The sequence below is a fragment of the Protopterus annectens genome, chromosome 8.part0 (genome assembly GCF_019279795.1).
Source record: "Protopterus annectens isolate FY-2018-M chromosome 8.part0, PAN1.0, whole genome shotgun sequence".
Classification (NCBI taxonomy): domain Eukaryota; kingdom Metazoa; phylum Chordata; order Ceratodontiformes; family Protopteridae; genus Protopterus; species Protopterus annectens.
In genome coordinates, this window is record NC_056741.1 from 1,914,544,144 (window position 1) to 1,914,566,413 (window position 22,270).

General features: G+C 38.4%; 1 protein-coding gene and 1 non-coding gene across 2 annotated transcripts in view; both read left to right on the forward strand.

Moving 5' to 3' along the window:
* BBS2 (Bardet-Biedl syndrome 2) overlaps window positions 1–22,270 on the forward strand; it is a 1,992,563-nt gene that overhangs the window by 543,925 nt on the left and 1,426,368 nt on the right. Inside the window, exon 5 of the mRNA XM_044079541.1 lies at window positions 15,076–15,153. Within this exon, the coding sequence (XP_043935476.1) occupies window positions 15,076–15,153 (78 nt within the window). The remainder of the gene's footprint in view (window positions 1–15,075; window positions 15,154–22,270) is intronic.
* TRNAG-CCC lies at window positions 8,610–8,680 on the forward strand. The gene has a single exon. It is a non-coding gene; the product is annotated as a tRNA-Gly (tRNA).

The window sequence follows — 22,270 nt, forward strand, 5'->3', positions numbered from 1 at the left end:
TGACCACATGATATGTCTTGCAAACCGTTGCAAGGAGGAAATGCTATGGTGGATGAAGTCACAAACGAGTCTTTGGTGTCGACCCTTCTGTCTTCCCCAACCCACGGCCACGGTGAACACAGATGCTTCCCAGCTTGGGTGGGGGGATATTTTTAGGGAAAGATGGTCCAAGGCACCTGGTCCCCCATGGAGACCAATTTGCACATAAGTGTCCTGGAACTGAGGGCAGTTCTCTTAGCATTGCAGGCGTTCCATACATCCCTGCCTTCTGGGACCATTGCAATTTAGTCGAACAACGTGTCAGTCGTCTGCTATATCAACAAGCAAGACAGAACCAGGTCTTATCCCCGTGTCGGGAAGCCATGAGAATTTGGCACTGGGCAAGAGCTTCCAACCGCTTTCTTATAGCAACGCACATTCTTGGGAGTTTCAACCTTATTGCCGACAATCTGAGCAGGAACATCTTGATGCCTCATGAGTGGTCCTTCAATCCTGTAATGGCGGATCAGATTTTCCACTGCTGGGGCAAGCCATGCTGTGATCTATTTGCTTCCCCCCTAAACTACAAATGCAGAAACTACTTTGCCCTGATCCCCCCCTCAGTGGGAATCCCTGAGGGATGCTCTAACACACGATTGTCCCCCGGGTCTACTGTATGCTTTTCCTTTGTTTCCCCTCATTCCAAAATTCTTCCAGAAAGCTCAAAGGTTGATAAGCAAAGTGATCCTCATTGCCCCTTATTGGCCCCGTCAAGTCTGGTTCCTGTTCCTATGGCCTTATCTGATTCACAGCCCGTGGATCCTAGATCATTCCCAAGGCCTGTTATATCATCCTCAGGGACTGATTCATCCCAGTCTCCACGGCTTCAAGCTCACAGCTGGGTTCCTCCTTTTCCAGTGATTGCCAGGCTGCCTAACATCCCGTCTCCTGTTCATGAAATTCTTCTGGCCTCACACACACCTTCCACCAGGAAAGTTTATTCTAGTAAATGGACTAGGTTCTCTATTTGGGCCAAAGATCAGAACTTAGATCCCTTCTCTATGCTTGTTCAAAAGATCCTTCAATACCTGATGACTCTCTTACATGCAGGAGCCTCAGCATCGATGATCCCTGTGCATTTAGCAGCTCTCGCCAATTTTCTTAATGGAATTGATAATTCTTCAATTATGTCACACCGCCTGTGCAAGACCTTTTTGAAAGGAGTATTACACATTAAACCTCTGGTTAAGCCCCCCTTAGAACCCTGGGACCTGACCTTGGTGCTACACTCTCTCACAGGCCCTCCTTTTGAGCCTTTTGATTCATGTGAAATGAAGTTTTTGTCATGGAAGACCCTACTTCTAGTAGCACTTACTTCAGCGTGAAGAGTATCTGAGCTGCAGGCCTTGAGTGTCAAGAGACCTTATTTGAACTTTCACAGGGATAGGGTGTCCCTTTGTACTGACCCTTCTTTCTTGCCCAAAGTAATTTCTGTTTTTTCCATTAACCAATCTATTGACCTGCCGGTTTTCTTCCCTCAGCATTCTAACAGAGGGGAGTACCTTTTGCATACCTTTGATGTGCATCGGCAGCTTCATTGCTATTTGGACAGGACTAAATCTGTCAGGAAAACAGATCAATTGTTTGTGGCCTTTGCAGGACCCAGATTGGGTAAACCTGTCTTCAAAGTGACTTTAACTTCCTGGCTTAGAAACATCATTACCTTTATCTACCAACAGAATAAGCTATCCTTACCGTCCAGAATAAAGGCTCATTCTACCAGATCTATGGCTACTTCGGTAGCTTTCCATTCCAGAGCATCTATGGATGATATCTGCGCAGCAGCCACTTGGGCAAGACCTCATATTGTTATCTCTCATTACAAAACTGGATTTGGCTTCCAGGGGATAAGCATCTTTTGGTTCTGTGGTGCTCAGGAATATCCTTCCTTATGGCCACCCAGGACTTCAGTAGCTGGGGACTCGGTCCTAACAGTAAGGCATGAATAAAGATTTACAACATCAGATAAAAAGTTAAGTTTTACCATAACGTTCCATCTGTGTTGTAGATCTTTATTCATTCATTACTTCTGGCCCTCCTTCCCCCTGCCTGGACTCCTGGTGGACTTTAGGAACTCCTGGTTAGGGTGTTTGTTCAGACAGTGTTTGCTCAGACACAGCCTCCTACTGTTTTTCTATTACTGCCTCTATTATATAGGGTCGGGCAAACTTTATCTAGAGTAACTATGAGAGGGGCATTATGGGTAGGTCTTAGCTGAGAGTTTTTGGCTGGCGCGAGCTTGGAAACGGCAGTGTCTGTTCCGAGGACAGAACCGAAGTCCTAACAGTAATGAATGAATAAAGATCTGCAACACAGATGGAGCGTTATGGTAAGACATCTTTTTTCTGGTTGCTTTGCTTCTACAAAGTGAATTTTGGAATTGCAAGCATTGTCCTGTAAACCTGCATGCATGGTCTTTCACAAGGACAGGGTGCCTTTGATTATGTATCCCCATTTTTCTTCCAAAGGCGGCATCTAAAATGAACCTCAGACTATCACTCTGCCAATGTTCTTCACAAAGATCTCTAACAAAGGTGGGCATACTCTACATTTACTAGATGTTCGACTCAGATTTTATTTACACTTGACTGAGGATTTTAGGAAATCTGATCAGTCTTTTGTTGCTGTTGAAAATTATCCAAAGTGTATCGAAAGTCACTGTAGCTGTGTATAATGTTTGGGTATGAAAAGCTGGACCATCTTTAACTAACAAACCAAAGCTCATTCTACAAGGGCAATAACTACTACTTCCAATTTTATAGGAAGAGCTCCTGTTTACAGGAGTTGTGCTGCAGCTTCATGGTTTACTGTTCACACCTTTGTGTCTCACTACAAGCTGGATGTAGAGTCAAGGTCCCTACATCCTTTGTCTCTGCCATCATCGGGAACATCCTCCCTTAATGCCAACCGAGTTTTTTGTTAGCTTTGGAATCTGTCCCAAATGTCAAATTGAATAAAAACAGACATCATTGGATATGAAAGTTATGTACTTATCTTAACACTAGATCTGTGTTTTCTTGTTTTCATCCGGTTCAACTTTGGGTTACCGGATCTCATCAGATCCAACTTGGGAGCCTTTCAGAAGTCTTGGGTTTAGGACTCTGCTCTTCCCCTACCCCTAATACCCTGTGTCACCTTAGAGCAAGTTTACCTGAAAAAAAAAAATTGACAATCAAGATATACAGTGGCTATCCTGTAAGATGGGTTAAGGACAATAGTAACAATATGAGGAACTGCAATTAAAGGTTGTCCAAAGGCAGGGGCCCTGGTGAGGTCTAGCCATTCAAAAGGAGCGAATGGTGACAATTTAAGAAGGGAGATGGAGAAAGAAATGCTGACACAGAAGAAACCTGGATCTAGCATTTGGGTAAGTACATAACTTTCATTTCTCTTCTGTCAGGTGTGCCAAGCACTGGTGTCCAGAATTTTTAATACTTTTCCCTTTTGTCAAAGTTTTTTCAGGAGCTACTTTTTCTGCTGGTATACTTGCGTCTTTATTTATATACATCTTGGCTTCCCTGTTATGAACTAGTTTGAAACGTAGATGTGGCATGCCCTCATGATTAATAAATCTTACTCTGGATCAGCAGTTCGCAACAAGTACTGAACAACTAAGCAACACAGCGAAACAAGTCCAAAGCACTCAGGAACAAAGAAGATGATGTAAACGTATTTTATTAAGAACGTTTTCGCTTCCCAAAAAAATAGAAGCTTCTTCAGACAAAGTAAAAGGCGCCAAAACCGCTTTTTAAATACAAAGGGTTTTGTTTACATGATGTCATATCCTTGACAACCAGTGTATTCAGCGATACACCTTTTAAAATACAGAAATACAGCAATCCACATAAACAACCAGTAAAAGAGCAATAATCCAACATTTTAAAAGGAGTTTTAAAAAAGTATAATTTTCTTACATTAAAATACTTTAAGGAATGCTTAAATCACACATACAAGAACTTTAAATCAAGCACGTATAACCCCTAGGTAAAATAACAAAATAACAAAATAAAAAACCAATAAGACACCAGGTAATCAGTATATTGTGGATTAACCATGATGTTACCAGGTACATTTAACCTGGGTGGTACATTAGAACCTAACTAAGACATACAAAGTCATTTACAGTTAAGCCTGTAACATCTCTGTTATTTTAAAATATAAAAGCTACCTAAGGAACTAGTCTTGCACATTATCCATCTTTAACAATTATGGCCAGTAGTTATTTGTGCCCCAGGGCTGTTTGAACTTTAATTAACTGTAAATGACTTTGTATGTCTTAGTTAGGTTCTAATGTACCACCCAGGTTAAATGTACCTGGTAACATCATGGTTAATCCACAATATACTGATTACCTGGTGTCTTATTGGTTTTTTATTTTGTTATTTTACCTAGGGGTTATACGTGCTTGATTTAAAGTTCTTGTATGTGTGATTTAAGCATTCCTTAAAGTATTTTAATGTAAGAAAATTATACTTTTTTAAAACTCCTTTTAAAATGTTGGATTATTGCTCTTTTACTGGTTGTTTATGTGGATTGCTGTATTTCTGTATTTTAAAAGGTGTATCGCTGAATACACTGGTTGTCAAGGATATGACATCATGTAAACAAAACCCTTTGCATTTAAAAAGCGGTTTTGGCGCCTTTTACTTTGTCTGAAGAAGCTTCTATTTTTTTGGGAAGCGAAAACGTTCTTAATAAAATACGTTTACATCATCTTCTTTGTTCCTGAGTGCTTTGGACTTGTTTCGCTGTGTTGCTTAGCTGGATCAGCAGTTCAGTTACCCATGTTTATAAAACTAATGCAGTCTGTCTTCCAGATTCTCAGTTATATCAGAAAATCTCATTTTATTCTCAGCATTCTCTGCTTTCAAATTCTCAGATTTTTTTTGCAACAATTCTTGAGAAACATAATGTATAGCCAGTCTTTCCTTCATTTTAACCTCTGATTTCTGCAGTTTTATCAGCTTCTCTGAATATGTACTTTAAGGTTCTTCTATTTTTCCAGCCTTTTGGCATTTGACTTTATATGTTCCTCCAGTGTTCCCTCATTTTTTCCAACAGTAACAAATACAAACAACATATTTAAAAATGCTGAAAATTAAAAACAAAACAAAAAAAAAACAAAAACTAAAAATGCATATATACAATTGAGCTGTACTTCAAAATAAATAAATAAAATTGGCTAGTTGTTACATTTCTCTAGTAATCATAACGTATTTGCCATTGTATACATTTTGATGTATATCTTGAGATAATGATGATTTCTGTTTTATAAATAATAGTGGCTAAATTAAAGATGTCTTAAAATTTGGTTAATCTTTGCTTTTCCAGTTCAATGTGATTGCTTTTCTAGCAATTGCTGATAAGTATCATAGGACTGAAGTTAATAAAAAAGATTCAGTAACCATACAATTATTACAGGTTCATAGGTAAGTACTAGGTTAGCTGTCCTTGCGGGCCATTTTAAGCCTAGGCAGTTTCCCTTTTTGTGCTTTAAATAACATGCCCCATTTGGTTATAGATTGGCCTTACCCATCCCATGGTTGGTGATTAGATATTACCCACAAAGCGAGTAACCGGAATCTTGCCATAGATATCTTGAGGGGACCCATGCATGGGATAAACATAAAGCATTTAGGAGCTGCCTCTGTCTACTAAGTAGTACAGGGGGTAGTCCTGGGGTAAATATTCCGTTTCCCATCCACAGATTTAAGTTGCACTTGAATATGGACCGGGATGAACTTTGTTTAATTTAGATGGGGAGTATGTTCCATAGCAGTGATATTCTCTGCAAGATATACCTGTCACTCCAAACCATTTTGTTAATGATTCAGAAGAGGTTTAGATCCCTATACCAAGTACTGTTGATGCTATTGACATGCTGATGTGCAGTAAATCCATCAGTAATGTGTTTGGAAGATCCCTTGTATGCCAGACACCGGTCACCTCTTAGCAGTCTGTAGGATACCAAGTATAGTATGGGGAAACCATCTTGAGTGCTGTAGGGGTTTATACCCAGTTTATTTAGCTTTACTGCTATGTTTGAGTGGGGCATTGTATCAAAAGCTTTGATCAAGTCAAAGTATGTGGTGTGTGTACCATTTTGCCTTCATCCATTGCTTTGGTGACCTTTTCAAACTATCCACCCTGATTGACTAAGCAAATAACTTCCAATATTATAAAAATTACTATTGCTTAAGTTTACGGATTTCCTGCGATTTTAACAAAAGTGGTTAGCTTATCTTGAGAGTATTTCCAATGTGAAAGATAGTCTATTATTGGTAGGAGATTTTAACTGTTCTAAATACAAATGCATTACAAGAACCCAGAATCTCAGCTGCTGTAAAATCACTTAAAATTGATTGGAAATTTAAATTTATTAGATATAATAAAACTAGCAGATAAAATTTCATTTTTTTTACTCTCTATTATTTTGTGTTTGGCACAGACGAGAATTAATAGAACTTTTACAAGGCCTGATTTGCAACTTAAGTTTGAGAAAGTTAGTTATTCCATGCCCTTTGTCAGATCATAATGCTCTTTATTTTACTATTAATAAATGTTAGAAAATTCACATTAATTTCTAGCCTTATAGCCTACTTAAACATCCAGATTTTAAAGACTAGCTTAGTAAAGAGATAGTTACATAGAAATAACACCATTTTTATTTTTAAATTATTTATCTAAGAAAAGATAAATGGGATGAAAATATATGAAGATTTACAAGAAAATTACAAAAAGTAGATAATGATAGAATTAAAGCAGTTAACTAAATAACAAAAGAATGTCAAATAGTTGTTTCACATAAAACTGAATTAGCTGTAGAAAAGTCAAATTTAATTCATATGCTACTACCCCCAAAATATTACATAAGTTGGCAAATAGAACAAAAATAAGTAAGGACAGTTGGATTAATTGTGTGTTACACTGATAATTTCTTGATTTTGATAAACGTCTCTGAGGGTAAACATTTATTCACTTTATTGACAAGGATGGAGGATGCATATTCTGTGTCACATTATTACCAATTCAAACAGCATTTTAACAGATGACAAAAAACTTGTTTATTGAATTGCTTTTCCTTAGTAGGATTTTCAGCAACACGATTGGTCCACTATATCCACAGCGCAATAAAGTAACCAGATTATCCCTGCTCATTAACAAAGTTCTAATGAACATCCACATATTAAGGGTACTGGTTAAAGAAAAACTTGAAAGATATCCAGTCCATATTATCTGAGGTGACTTTGTTGGAAGTGAGTGCATCCATACAAGCCAAACAGTTATGTGGTACGCAAATGAGTATTATTTATGACATTTTGTCCTCAAGTGAAATCCAGGAGATAGATGACATCAAAATATTGGATTTTGAACCTGCTAAAACTGTATATCCCCTGCCTCAAATATTGGTCCAAAACTCAGAACAATGCATCACTTTTTAAAGGAGGTGTTCCAGGGAAGTCTTCAGAAATTGCATCTAAAAACAAGTGGCTCACAGTACAAGCTAGTAAAAGTTGAACTATCCATACTCAACTTTGTGTTAAATATTCTGGGGACAGTGGACTCCCAGAACCTGGTTTTTAGTTGGCCCTTTGGTGATTACCAGGTGTCTGCACATTAGAGGGACATTTCTACCATCAAAGAAGTTTCTAATTGACTTCTTGACTTGTGCAGCAATTGTTTATATCTGTTGTATTGTTACATTATGTATTTTAACTGACTGTTTACTATCTTAAATACTCATCTTTGCTCTTTTTTGCTACTTATTCATTACACGAACATTCATTGCAGCAACATTGAATGTGTGAAAGGCTTTTGTTCTAAGGTTAAACAGAATGTGGTACAGCATTTTTTGAATATACCTAATGATGATTATATTTTCCTGTAGGAAATTAAGGTTGCAAAGTGACACAGCAGGTGTTTGGGGGACTTAATTCAGTGTCCAGAAAGACTTAGTCTGGTCCTGTTTTCTCAAGACATGAGTGAGCATTTTTATTACTAAAAGGTTAGGTTAGAAGGTAGTCAAGTACAAAAAGATGACAGTGTTAGGTGGATTCTATTACTAGTCTCTGCTCTCCAGTATAAACTTAGAGCAGCATATGGTCTTAATCAGGATTCCTGTGCTTAAAATGAATAGACAGTTCAGTGTCAGTAATACCTCTGTCGAGATAGTTTTAATGTCCTGTTTGGTTGAGAGGAAAAGTGCTTTAACCCGAAGGCTGAATTTGTATTTGAAATACGAGACCGCAGATAATAAATATATTAGACTTTGTGACCATTGGCAGATATGTGGTTCTGACCCAGTTTATACTTGCATTTCTACACTGAAATCAACCAACCATTTCATTAAAGGTAGAAGATCCTCCCTGTTCCTTGATAGAACATAGGCTAGTGTATATCCATATTCTCTCAGTTCAAGCTAATGAGGGTAACCAAAAGGCAGTGGTGTGTACATCCCTTAGTGACTGAAGATAGGGATACAAAGCAATTTATCCTTGTAGAATTCAGTACATTCATGGCTTGGAATATAACCTAGTCCATGCCCATTAACATATGCCCCAATGCCCTAGGCATTGGTGGTTCAGTGGTAGAATTCTTGCCTCCCATGCAGCAGACCCGGGTTCAATTCCCGGCCAATGCATCATCTCATTTTTTGCCTACTTAGAGGCGATCTCTGCTTGACTTACAAAGCCATGTCTGACCCAACTCTTTTAGAAATGCTACATCTAAAGAAATCCCAATCCCACCACACCACGCATTCCAGAGACCTCAACCTCATTACCACAGTCAACAGAACATGCTGGAATGACAGGTTCATAACCCAGAGACTGCCCATGCTATGGAATAGACTTGCCATAAGCAGAGCACCTCACTGGCCCTCTTCAAGAGAAATCTTGATGAGTGAATGGGAAATAGAAAATTCACCCCGGGGATCACTCCAGTGGCTCTATTCGACAGAGGCACTAGGAACTAAGTTTGGTGGCATGATGCCAGGGTAATAGTATGGGCTAAACTTGTAAAGGCTCTGGGTCCATTAGCCTAGTACACACCTATAAACCTATATGTCAGCCTCCACACAGATTTTGTACCAACGGAATGGAGAACAGCTACAATCATTTCCCTGCATAAGGGAGGATCTTCCATATACCCAGGCAATTACAGACCCATAAGTCTGACAAAACTTATCATGAAATTAATCAATTAGGTCAAGGGGACCTCCAAACAATACACCCATCTCAGTCAAGGGCAGGTCATGCTTACTTTTTTTTTTGTTTGTTAAAGATCACCAAAGCAATGGATGTAGACAAACACACCACATACCACTACCTCAACCTGGCCAAAACTTTTGATACAATTCCCTACTCAGGCATAGTGGAATAGCTAGGTAAACTGAGAGTAAATCCCAGTGTTACCTACTGGGTTGCCAGCTGGCTCACAGATAGGATGCAGTTAATCAAAATATGGGGAGTTACTTCCACAAAGAGAGCAGTCACCAGTGGAGTCCACCCAGAGTTCTGTACTGGCAGTTCTGTTGTTTGGAATCTATTTTTCTGTTTAAATTTGCAGATGACTGCAAGATGGGAGCCACTGAATCCTCAAATGACTTGACCATCCTGCAGGAAGGTTTGCCCAAATAAATAACTTGTGCCAAAATCGTGTACTGAAACTAAATGCCAAAAAATGCATTATTGTATTCTTTCAGAAGTCTGCTACATCAAGACACTACCACATTGACAATACTCCCCTAATAGTTGACCCTGTTTTCCAGATTTGGGAACTTATATGGACAGTGACCTAACTTTTGAACAACATGTGCCTATTGCTGTAAGAAAGTCCTTCTAAACTGCACAGCTTATAAACAAAGGGATTGTGTCTATATCTAGGGATGTCATTGTCCCCTTTTACTTAGCGTTCATTAGTCCACTCATTAAATTTAATGCCCCTTGGCATTTATCTGTCCAGGCACATACAACAACTGGAATGCCCACAGAGATGCCTTACTAAAAGTGGACAAGATCTAAACAACAAATCCTACATGGACCGCTCAAAGCCCTATCACTATACTTTGTATCCTACCAACTGCTAAGCGGTGGCTTATGTCTTGTATGCAAGGCATCCTCTAACCCATTACTGACAGACTTGCTGAACATCAACAAGTGAAATGACATCAGAAGTACTTGCTATAGGGATCTAAACCTCTTTTGCAACATCAACAGAATGGTTTGGAGGGACAGATATATCTCACAGAAGATGTCTGTTGTGAAACCGATTTCACAGCCACATAAAACAAAGTTTATCCCTGTCTGTATTCAAGCAGAACTTAGCTCTATGGGTGAGAAACAAAAAATTTACCCCAGGACTGCCCCTTGTGATACTAATGGACAAAGGCAGCTCCTAAATGCTTTATCCTATGCACATATCCCCTCTAATTATCTATGGTATAATCCCAGTTATTTTAATTAGGGGTAATATACAATTAACAACCATGGATAACGTCAGTCTGTTGCCAAATTGGATAGGTTATTTCAAGCAAAAAAAGGGAAGTCAGCTGTGCTTATAATGGCCCACAAGGGCAGCTAACCTAGTACTTTACCCATAAACATGCAAGTAAAATTAAAAATAACATTCGTTTGCGATCAGAATAAGAGTATTTGATTTTTGGCATAACTGCACTTACCTTAATATAGCAGTTTCTTGTCTTTTTTCCTTAGAAGATGCAGTAGCTCTTAATTCATAATCTTTGTTGACCAAATTGTGTTCCTTTTTCTAGGAAATAAGTTTCTTAAAGTAAACCTACATCTATTGTGTTTATATATAAATATTTGAATAAGGACTTTCTTTTATTTCTGCTGTTGAGTTCATTCACATTAAGTAGCATTATCTTAAAGAATTCATATTCAACTGTTAAATAAGAATTTATTTTTATGTGAGAATAGCCAGCTGTTATAGAAGTTTGAATATTTTCTGCTTAAAAAATATGCTTTGAAAATCTAAAACATTTAAAACAAATGTAGTAAAATGATATAAAGTACATCATCAACAAATAATAAAATAAAATCCACTGCTTGGTGGATACATAAATTCCTAGTTTAATCTAGTTACCCAGATTAACTACTCTCCAAAATTGTTTATTAATAAAATAAAATTAGTTTTGTGAGACTTAACGGACTGTAAAATATACATTACATGTTAATATATATTTCAATAATAAATGTATTACTGCAAATATAATTAAAAAGTTTAAGCTTGGATAACTTATTATATTAGATTATATAAACAATAGAGCTTGATTGGTGTCTCATTTGCCACTTTCTTCTTTCATGCTTCCATATTTATGTGATAATAGCTTTTTCCATTATGATTGATTTGGAGATTTCAAATTCAGTAAACTGGATATCAAACCCATCTTAACATAACCCTTAAAGCCATGAATATCAAAGAGAATACTTTATATAATCCTTTCCTCAAAAATGTACTTTGAGTTCGGTACTTTTTATTTCCATGGATATGACATTCAGCATTGACTACTGAAGTTATATTATCCGTCTACCATGACACTGAATTCATGTGAAAATATTATCAAACCAGTAGTAACTTCAAAAATAGACTTTACCGTATTTTCCATACATTTCTATGAGTACTATAAATTATACCTATTTTCATGATGCCACTTCCGACATTTAATATTTAATTTTATGTATGCTATTAATTATCATGTTTTATTTTATATCCTACATTGTAAATAGAAAACATCAAAAGTCTCATTGATATATCTTTACTTATACAATTAAGAAACAAATTAATAATGGCACTGGTGCCAAAGAATTGATATATTATATCTCCATTACGTTATACAGTACTAATTACTAAAAGTTGTGCTGTAACTATTTCAATATTATTAAACTCATTTATGAGAAAATTATAAAAAGTAAATAATTCTGATATGAAATGTGTATTATGTCATACCTTGTATTAAATATAAGAATTTGTATTTAAATACTCTTGAAAGTAAGAAATAATATATAAATACTAAGTGTTAAATAATCTAATAAAACATCTAAGTAATTTCTCTTATATGAGCATATTTCAACATTTATTAGAAAATTACATCTAAATAGTCAGATAAAATCAGCACAGGAGTGTAGTAGAAAGAAAAAAAAATACTGTTACTTGCAAGAAACATTCATTATGGCTACTGCTTCCTCTGCACTTGATCACCAAACAGTGTCTTTCCAGTTTCATCCGGAGCATACTGTATTGTAGAAAGACAACTTGATTACAAGTATAAATATATAGTCAAATATCAAAGCTGTAATGAAAGTGAAAGAATACAGTTCCACAGTCTTAACCCTATCTTCCTAGCTAACTGTGAAACATCATGCAAATGATGGTAACTTCATCACACAGCATTGCACATTATTCTATTTTCAATTGTCAAATAAGTGTAGACATATAAATATCATATAGGTGATAAACAGTGAGAGGCAACATGTTTGTTACAAGCCTCAAAAACAAATAAGAAACCAATAGACAGAGATGATGAGGCAGTTGACTGAAATGTGACATCCTGCTATAGACCCCCCCAAAAAATATTTGCTTATGTTTATGCATCACCCCATTACCATTAACTTGCTCTTACTTTACACACCTCTGAGTGCATTTGGTTTATTTTTTCTTCTAAATTACTGGAAGCCACCCCCTTTGCTAAGACTGAAACTTGAACTTCTTTCGCTGAACATCTGCAAGGTGCTTCCCAGCTAGAGCTTTTTCTTTTCCAGCTGATTTCATCTTTCTTTTTCAAGATGTCCTCTTTGCAATTACTAACCACTTACTGAATTTTATGTAAACTGATAATTCTTCTGTTTATAACAGTTTCCCAGTTTTTCATACTGGGAGAGCTCTAATCAAGCTGCTGTTCCATGTACAGCCATCTTGGAAGTCCTGAACCTTAAGTGTTTTATCTTACAAAACTTTTCTCGCTGGTAGAAATTCTCTGCCAGGCAGATTACTGAAGTGTAAGGCCTAACAGTCAAGTCACCATATATATAGTATTCCATTTGGACATATTCTGTCTAAAATCAAACTCCTTTAATGCCAAAAGTTGTTTCAGAATTTACTTTGAACCATTCATTTCAGTTGCTAGTGATAGACACTGAAGACTGTTGTGCACATTTTCTGATAATTAGAAGTGGTTTCCGCACAGGTTCAGCAGATCATGTACTCCAAATATAGTTAATTTTATTTTACTTGAGTCTAATTATTTGGATTAGGAGCTCTTTAAAGAGGGTAAACAGTAGAGAGGAGAGTGAGAACCTCTGGCTGGTCCCTCTTGTGGTCCATATTTCTGTCCTGGCTCTAGCATTTGGTATATATCTGGCTTGTACCCCCCTCCCCCCGAGTCCTTGTAACATTTGCTTTTCAAACACTTTCAGGAATCCTAGTGTAGCTATCATTTCACAATGCTACTACTCTTCCAGTGATTCCTTTACTTGTCTTTACTAAAAGACTTTACTAACTGTTATTATCAGAACTATATCTCACAGTATCACAAATTACCTCCAGCCCTTAAATAAAATGTTGGTTCTGTCTAGTACTGAGATTTTTACATACAAGGACATCAATATTTACTCAAGAAAAAGTAGTGAGATTTTTTTTAATAAGAGCAAAGCTGTCTTGCTTTCCAGTTCTCATCCTGCTTCCAAGACTCTACTTTTGCTTGAAACCAGTACTTCTACATGGCAACTGAGTAAAGTGCTCTGTATGTTTTTAATGAATTCCAAACTTGTAAGAACAGTAACTATTTTAATAGTGTTGTGGTTGAGGAGGGTGGAGCAGACTTGTATTTTATATAAAAGTTATCTTATGCTGTGCTGTAGATGTTATCATCATCTGTGATAAAAAGATGGAATGTATAATTTGGTATTCTGCTTTCTCATGTAGCAGATGGCTTCACTTGGATGATGACCTCTTGTAACCCTGGGGGTCATAACCTTTTTTGAGTTTCTTTGTGGAATCTATTGAATGTAGAAATTCAGACTTTCATTCTGTGCTACTCCACATATTACTTGGAGTGCACATTGTGTATTTGCCCATCCTTTTTATTCGGATATCACTGGAATTCTTGGGAAAATGAGCTCTTCTCCATTTTCTGATCTTTCCAGTTGGTATAGGGACCATTTTTGCCACTCGAAACGGAGTGAAAAACTTAAGTGAGTATAATTTTCCTGCTTGATATCAACAGATAAATTCAGTCTGGTTTCCATCAGGGTTTGTTATACAATAAACTGGTTAATTTTTCTGTCAGATTTCTGAACAGTGAGTAAGCCTATGGTTCCTGATATGTCTAGGTTTGGAGAATGATGAGTTGAATAGTTTACCCTGTAAACGCTTCTAAAAACTGAAGATGTAACTTAAGAAGACTATGAAAGACTCAAAAGTAAGGAAGTAATTTAAAAACATTAATGACTAGTGCAGTGCATATTAGCATAAAATGGTTGATAAGTAAGATGTTAAAGAATATACTTTTGCAGTTTCCATTTGTCAGCTGAATATTATCCTGAATTTTCAGATCTTGCTATTTACGTACAAGTCCATACACTGATTTTTCTGGAGACCATTGATAACTACTACAATTTGTGGCTTGCTCTTCAGCTTGCATATTAGGTGAAGGAACTTAGATTAGATGTGTATGCTACATGGTCAAATAGTCAAGTCAGAAGAGAAATCATTCTTCCAATTTAATGCATTGTAGTTTTTGTGATGATATGATCATGGTACTTGGTGGGTAATGGTAGGGGTGGGGTTGGGTTAGTCTTTCAGCAGAAAACAAATGTTATTGTTCATCTGTCAGCTGGTTTCACTGTCATACAGTTGTATGTTATTGTTCTGTATGTAACCAAAAACATTTAATCTGGTAAGTCAAAAAGGAAACACCCAGAGGGAAAAAATGATGGCATATATAGATAAATAGGCTGCACATTTGTTTTAAATTTTAGAAATCAAGTTTTTAGAAAATCTTCTTTCATCTTTCTGCAGCTACTTGTAGGATCTGAAGACTATGACATTAGAGTTTTCAAAGAAGATGAAATCTTGGCAGAGATGACAGAAACTGAGGTAATGAGATTTTTTTTAAGTAGGAGTAGTAGATTAGTGTTGAATAACTACTAATTGGTAAAGTTGCTTATATGAGATAATTGTGAAGGTAGACTTTTTTTCCCAGCTGTAATATTTGACATCAAAGAGGATCTGCTGTGAGGAATGAAGGTATAACATACTGACAAGAAAGTGAAAGTGAAATTCCTTGCACGGTGCACCCCCCAAAAAAGCTGAAGGCGATATCAGTTTAGAAAGCATTTATCCTCCCTATGCAAGGGATTTCACCCTCCCACATCCTCTTTATGTCCATGTGTCAGTATTGTGTGTAATCCAAGATAGTGTCATTTGATTGCACATGGCTTTTGGTCAACTTTTTATGCTTTTGGACTTGACTACCATACGTTTTACACTTGTGATTTTATTGAGAATGTCTGAGGAATTGCTCCTCCCGAGTATTGCTTTGGACAAGTGTGGTCTTGAGCCATGTTTACTGTTTCTAGTAGCACCCAGTTTGCTAGTTTGTTTCCTTTGGCTTTGGCAAATTCAAACAGAGCTGGGGCCTATGCTGCCAATGTATTGTGACTTATTGGTTTGGTGTTCAAAAGTTAAACTCTACAGTTCTTCAAATGTGTGTCCCTGCATTGCTGCATTTCTAATAAATGCTGTACATTTCCCAATCTTTCTTTCTGCTCTGCTACTGATTGCATGCCTTTGGCCAGCTTTGAGTATTTTTATTATATTAACGCCATTTATGATTTTTTTTTACTTTAATTTTATTGTGAACTATGAACTGCTTGGAGGAATGCAGAGAAATGGAAGACCGTTTCACTAGTAATTATATTTTGTCCCATGTAATTGGACATTTTACATTATACCTTGTTTCCACTGAGAGTTATTTTGAATATATGCTCAATGTACAGAGCACATTTATTAACTACAAAACTGCATCATTTAATCAGAAGTAAGCACTGTATAATTTCACCATAAAAATATTTTTCCAGTTGTAACATGACATGGCTACAATGACTTGTTTTCAAGCAGCTAAAACTATGGCATCAAATTCAGAGATATACTGCAGTGTGAAAGCTCTGAGCTTAGAACTGCAGTCTTAAACATAAGCATATTTTGCAGTTGAATGTCCTATTGTGTTTTACCTGACAGTTCCATAATGAAATAGCAAAGTGAAACAGAGATTTATTATTTCAAAATCAGGTCCCCGTGGCTTTAGTTAATTTTTTTTCTGTTACAGTTTTACATTTTATATCATACTTTGCTTTCATTGTAAGTACTGTGCTGAACTTCTGCTTGGTACTCTGAGCCTAGTAATGGCCTAGAATACTTTTTTGAATTGCCATTACATCCAAAGCATGCATCCTCTATATTTTACTAAACAAAATATATTGCTTTCATTTGCAACATGCCATATTTTACCTGTCAGTTGTTTGTGGGGTCATATTTAGCCTAGTGGTACAGTGAAACCCCTAAGGTTAGAATAGGAATCTTATGCAATTTTTATAGCTGATCAGTCTTGTTATTCTGTGAAAGTCTTGTAATGAAATCTCAAAGGGAACTGAGATATGAGATGTAGTCTTTTACATATGGGCATTACATCAGTATGTTTAGAGATGCTCACTGACACTGGCTGATATTTTGCATTATGCCCAATTTGTATTGGGAATATAGCTGTGATCTTCTAATTAGTGCACAAAACTCATTAGTGAGCTAGCATACTTCTACATGGAATTGTCTTCAGATTGGAAGTAAAACACATTTAATTATTTCGCAGAAACTTTACATTTTTTTTCAATTGGAACATGCCATGGCTACAATGCCATGCTTTTAAGCAACTAAAGCTATGGTGTCTAATTTAGTGGTGTGCTGCACAGAGGGCAATGTGGTTAGAATGGCGGCCTTAGGTGTGTTTTCTAGCTTAACACCATGTTGATGTTGAACATTTCATAATGAAATGTCAAAGAAATGGTAATAGAGCTTTTCAAAGGTAGGCCCCAGTGCTTTTACTGCATGCAGCTTAAGTGCGACAGTCAGGCGTTTCACATTATATTCTATTTTCATGATAGGTGCTATGCTGAACTTCTGCTTAGTATACTGAGTAAGTAATGGCCTAGAATACATTTTGTCATTATACCAGAAGTAAAAATCCTCAATAGTTTACCAGAAAATGTTTTTTTTTTTCGAATTTGTAATATGTCATAGTTAACATGCCAAATGTGTGAAATGCTAATGAAGTGGGATCAAATTTAGTGTAGGACTAAACTGAAGCATGGAGGGATAAAATCAGAACCTTATATGGTCCCTGAAATTTACACTATGAAATGTCAAATGGGGGCTGAGCCATGGCCTTTTACACACAGGGATGATATCAGTATGTTTAGGAGTGTTAATTGCTACAGTGTGACATTTTGTAATGCAACCAGTTTCCATTTGGAGTGTTACTTTGAACTTCTGATGAGTATGTAGAACCCAGTAGTAGCCTAGTATACTTTTTTACTAAGCTGTCAGTATAGCAGAATGTTAAAACCTTATGTAGTTCATCAGAAGTTAAAAAAAAAAAAAATTGAGTTGTAACTTGTCATTGCTAGATTTCCATATTTTCAAGCAGCACAAGTTGTGTGCCAAATTCAGGGGTGTGCTTCACTAGAAAGCCTGAGCTTAGAATTATAGTCTTGGTGGAATTTTTTGTTTATATCTGAAAGTTACAACAGAAATATCAAAGGGTGTCAGAGAGTCTTTCAAAGACTTGCCTCAGTGGCTTTAGCTCACATGGCTTTACTGCCAGAATCTTACATTTTATATTATTCCCTTGTTTTCAAATTGGGTGATGTGCTGAACGTCTGATGAGTATGCTTTGTTCAACAATGGCAGAATACTTTACTGAGTTCTTGTATCAAAATTAAGAGTTCTATTTGTTTCTGAATACTGAAATATTTTGTCATTGTACATATGACTCCTTCCCTGGCTTCAGTGTGTGTTTCAGCCAAGGCCTGTAGTGCATCTCAGCTACTTTACATGAATATATAGTTTTGCATGTTTTGTTACAGCTGTAACTCTCTCATAAGTTGAATTTTTTTTAGCTAAGGGTCATGATATATTACTCTGAGAAAGTTGCTGTAATGCAGAATTGTCCTTTATTGCTTGGTACCACCAGTAGTCTTGTATTGCTGTTCTGTTTGAGTGCTCTCTTTTTCATGTTTGGCTTACACAAAATGTATTTTTGACATCTTTTCAGACTGACAAGGTCAGTATGTTTGTGAATAATATCCTTGACATATTCTTATGAAATGAGTAAACAAAAAGGTAATACTGTTTGTAGAAAAAAACGTAATGTTTCTGTCATTTTTATGTATTGCAAAATATGCACATGTAAATTCAGACTTCAAAGTACATGTTTCTGTATAAAAGTATTTTTTGCTCTTGGTATATCCATCCATCCACAACCCTTTTTTCCCAATTTTCCCATTTTTGCACATGGGCTTGGTTTGCCACTACAACAGTGACAATCATCTGCAGCCAAGGTTCATATAGCTGGGTGGCTAGCCCTGCCGTGGCTGTTCTTCCATAGCACACCCTTAAACACACTTTCACACGTATGCCCAATTTAGTGTGTCCAATCCACCTACTGCATGTCTTTGAAATATGGGAAGAAATTGTACCACCAGGAGGAAACCTACACAAACACAGGGAGGACATTGAGACTCTGTGCAGAAAGCACCCCAGCCGAGAAGGGTGCCTATCACTTCACTGAAAGCTTAATTCCGCAAATGCCTATTTGAGTCCTAATTGTCGAACACCCTTTCATCAAACGTTTACATAATCAAAACTTTTTTGTAGGGAAGGGAGTTAGTTGGCCATCATTACAAATTTGCCCTTTTCCCCAATGTAGTGTGATCTTGCAGTTGGTATATATAATGGGGGGGGTGGGGGTAGATGAATAAGCATTTGCTCAGTTATGCTTTCAACAAAGTGATCTAGACCCACTGAGAATCAAACCTGAGATGATCTATCTTGAATAAAAAAAAAAAAAAATTTAAATTTTGAGATGTGAAGTTGTTAAATCTCACTGTTTATTCTCACTGATGGGTTCGGAGCCGATCCTCGGCTCCAACACGGCCGATAGCAAAGCTCAAGGTTTGCCAGTAGCTCGAGACCAAGCCCGTTATCCCAAAATGCACTGCTGGAATTACCTCAGATCTAGTTTGCTGCGGCAGGAGAGATCTCGGTGATTCAGCTAGCTCGGACCATTTGTGGAAAAAAAATAGCATGTTTTGATAAAAAAATTTCTTTTTTCTCTTAGATATTTTCATATAGACAGTTTGAGTGTTAGTGTTGAAAATTTTAATAATAGCATCAGTAGTTTCTGATAGTTAGTGCCCTGTTGGCTTAGTTGTTTTTTTTTGGGCCTTTTAGCCCTATTTAGAGTTAATAATCTCTCTTTTCTTTTAGTCAGGTTTTTTCTCAGTGGGCCTGTTTAGCCCTGTATTTGTAAATTTATAGTGCAACTGTCATAGATAGTACCCGGTTTGGGCTTAGTTGCTTTCCTTAGTTAGTGTGGGTCTTTACAAGGAAAGTAAGGACTTCACTGTATTAGTTTCAATATACTGGTTCTTGTTTTCTACTATTTACTATGTCGGATGACAAGGAAAAGTCCCATCCTAAATCGGGATTCAAGAAATGCCCAGATTGTGGGCAGAAAATGTCCGTCACTGACGGACACATTCAATGTGTTTACTGTCTGGGGGCTAAACACCTTCAAGACACTTGCAGCATTTGCCATTCCTTTTCTTCAAGAGTCCTCTTGGAGAGAAGGAGGACGCTAATTGACAGGGGATTGCTGCAGCATTCCTTTTCTGAGGTGTTGAGTAGCCATGAAGGTACTAGCATGTCTTCCAAATCTTCAAAATCTTCAGATCCCAAAGTAGCAAAAAGGCAAAATCTTCAGAGGGAGGGTCATCGGTTCCACAGACCTCGGAACCGAGTGTCCCTTTGATTCGGAGCCAGCTCCCAGTATTGGAGCCGGTCTCTGAGGTTCCATCTTCTCCTCTGCTCCAGTCAGCACCTTCGGTGCATTCATCTAAGTCTTCAGTCAGCCTTTCGGATTTGGACATGGATCGGCTGGTGCAGAAGCTTTTACAGGTACCAGGACTTGCCAAATTGCTGTTGGCCCTGACCAGCTTGTCGGTGCTGAAGACCATTGAACCGGACTTGTCTACTCCTCCTCTGAGCCATACTGGCCCCTCAGAGCCAAAGGAACCTGAACCGATGATTGTCGAACCCTTGCAGCCGATACCCGCACTGGTGTTATTGGCTCCATCTACTCGGATATCCTCAGCGCCAACCGAGGACTCTAGGAGCCGACGCCCACCCACTGGGTCCGGGGAGGATAGTCGGACCAATTTGTCGGTGCCGACTCTTCCTCTCGGGGCTTCAGCTCGGATGAGCTCGGCTCCTACCTTGGGCTCGGAGCCCATGGCTTCGGTGCGGGAGGATCGGACGGCCCTTTCGGGTCCATCTACTACTCCTCGTTGGAGCCATGGAGCCTTCAATGCTATGAGGAGAGTCCTGTCTCCCAAGACGTCAGCATCAGTTCGGCCTTCCCTCTCCCCTCAAGCTCCTATGTTTGCTTCTTCGTTTACCAGTCCCCCTAAGCGCAGTGACCCTGAGCCTGTAGTTCCCCCACAGGGCGTCCCCTGCATTTCTGAGACCTCCCCAGATCCCCCCACTGAGGAGGTGCCCAGGAAGAGACTGTGCAAGAGGAGGCAGTTAGACTCCCCACAGGAGTCTTTGACATCTGACACGGACTTGGATGAGTCAGAAGGGTCCCCTCAATCCCCCTCTGAGGATATCTCCTTTGCGGAGATATTAGAGATCCTTTGTCAGAGGGGCGATTGGCAGTCCAAGACCCCTACTGAGGACGAGTCCGTGCTCTTGAAGGCTTTTGGGTCTCAACCTTCCACTTCTTGGGTGTCTCCGTCTTATGACGAGCTCATGGAACTGATCTCTCGTAAGGCGTGGGAGTCACTGGAGGCCATGGAACCTGTCCCTCACAAGCCAAATAAATTCATGTCTGCCCCAGTGGACAAGCCATTCTTGACCAAGGGAGTGCCTGTTGATGCCATGGTGGTAGCTGCAGCCACCAAAAAGGGAGTGTCTGAAATATCTGCATCTATCCATCCTCCTAACAGAGATTCTAGGATCATGGATAGATATGGGAAATACATGTTTAGTTCAGCGACTTTCTCTCTGCTATCATTGAACTACTTAACCCATTTTACGAGACTACAAAGAAATGATCTGAAAGAGCTAGGAGACACTCTCCATAGTATGGTAGCTGCAGGAGTGGCCGACAAAGTCAACGCACAGCTCGCTACCCTAAATTTAGCTGTAAACTCGTCCATGCGTCTCATATCTTATGCAGCTGATTGCACTCCGAAGACAAGCCTGGATGCGTCTCTGTTCCTTTGTGGAACCCTTTAAGTCTTCCTTTATCAACACCCCATTAGATGGCTCATCACTATTTGGGCCTAAAGTAAAGGAAACTTTACCCAGGTGTGAGCAGGAAGGCAAGACCTTATCTGCCGTTGGAGTCCGTTTTTCTACCCCTACTCGGCCCTACCCCAAGGGGGGGGGAATGTGGTTCCAAAAAGCATAGGGAGCCTTTCAGGACAAACATGGAGAAAAACCCCCTCTAGAGGCAGAGGAGGGGGTTATAATGGAAGATGCCGCCCCCGTGGCAGAGGGGGTCCGCAGCAACAGGGTGACAGGAGTCAGTTCTCTGGTCAACCCTACCAGCGCCCCTGAATGGGGGCCTGGCTGTTCGGCTCTGGAGGCAGTCAGGAGTCGCTTGTCTTTGTACCCAGAAGCCAGGCTAAACATAACATCAGATACATGGGTACAAAGCATCATTTCCAGAGGATATTTTATACCGTTCTCTTCCCCCTCCCACTCCTGTAAACAGAATCCCAGATGTTCCACCCAGTCTCAGGGAACAAGTAATCGTAGAGGTCCACAAATTGCTAGAAAAAAAGAGTCATCCAACCAGTCCCAGCAGACCAAGTTGGATTCGGAACTTACTCAAGATTCTTTTTGGTACCAAAGAAAACAGGGGACTGGAGACCTA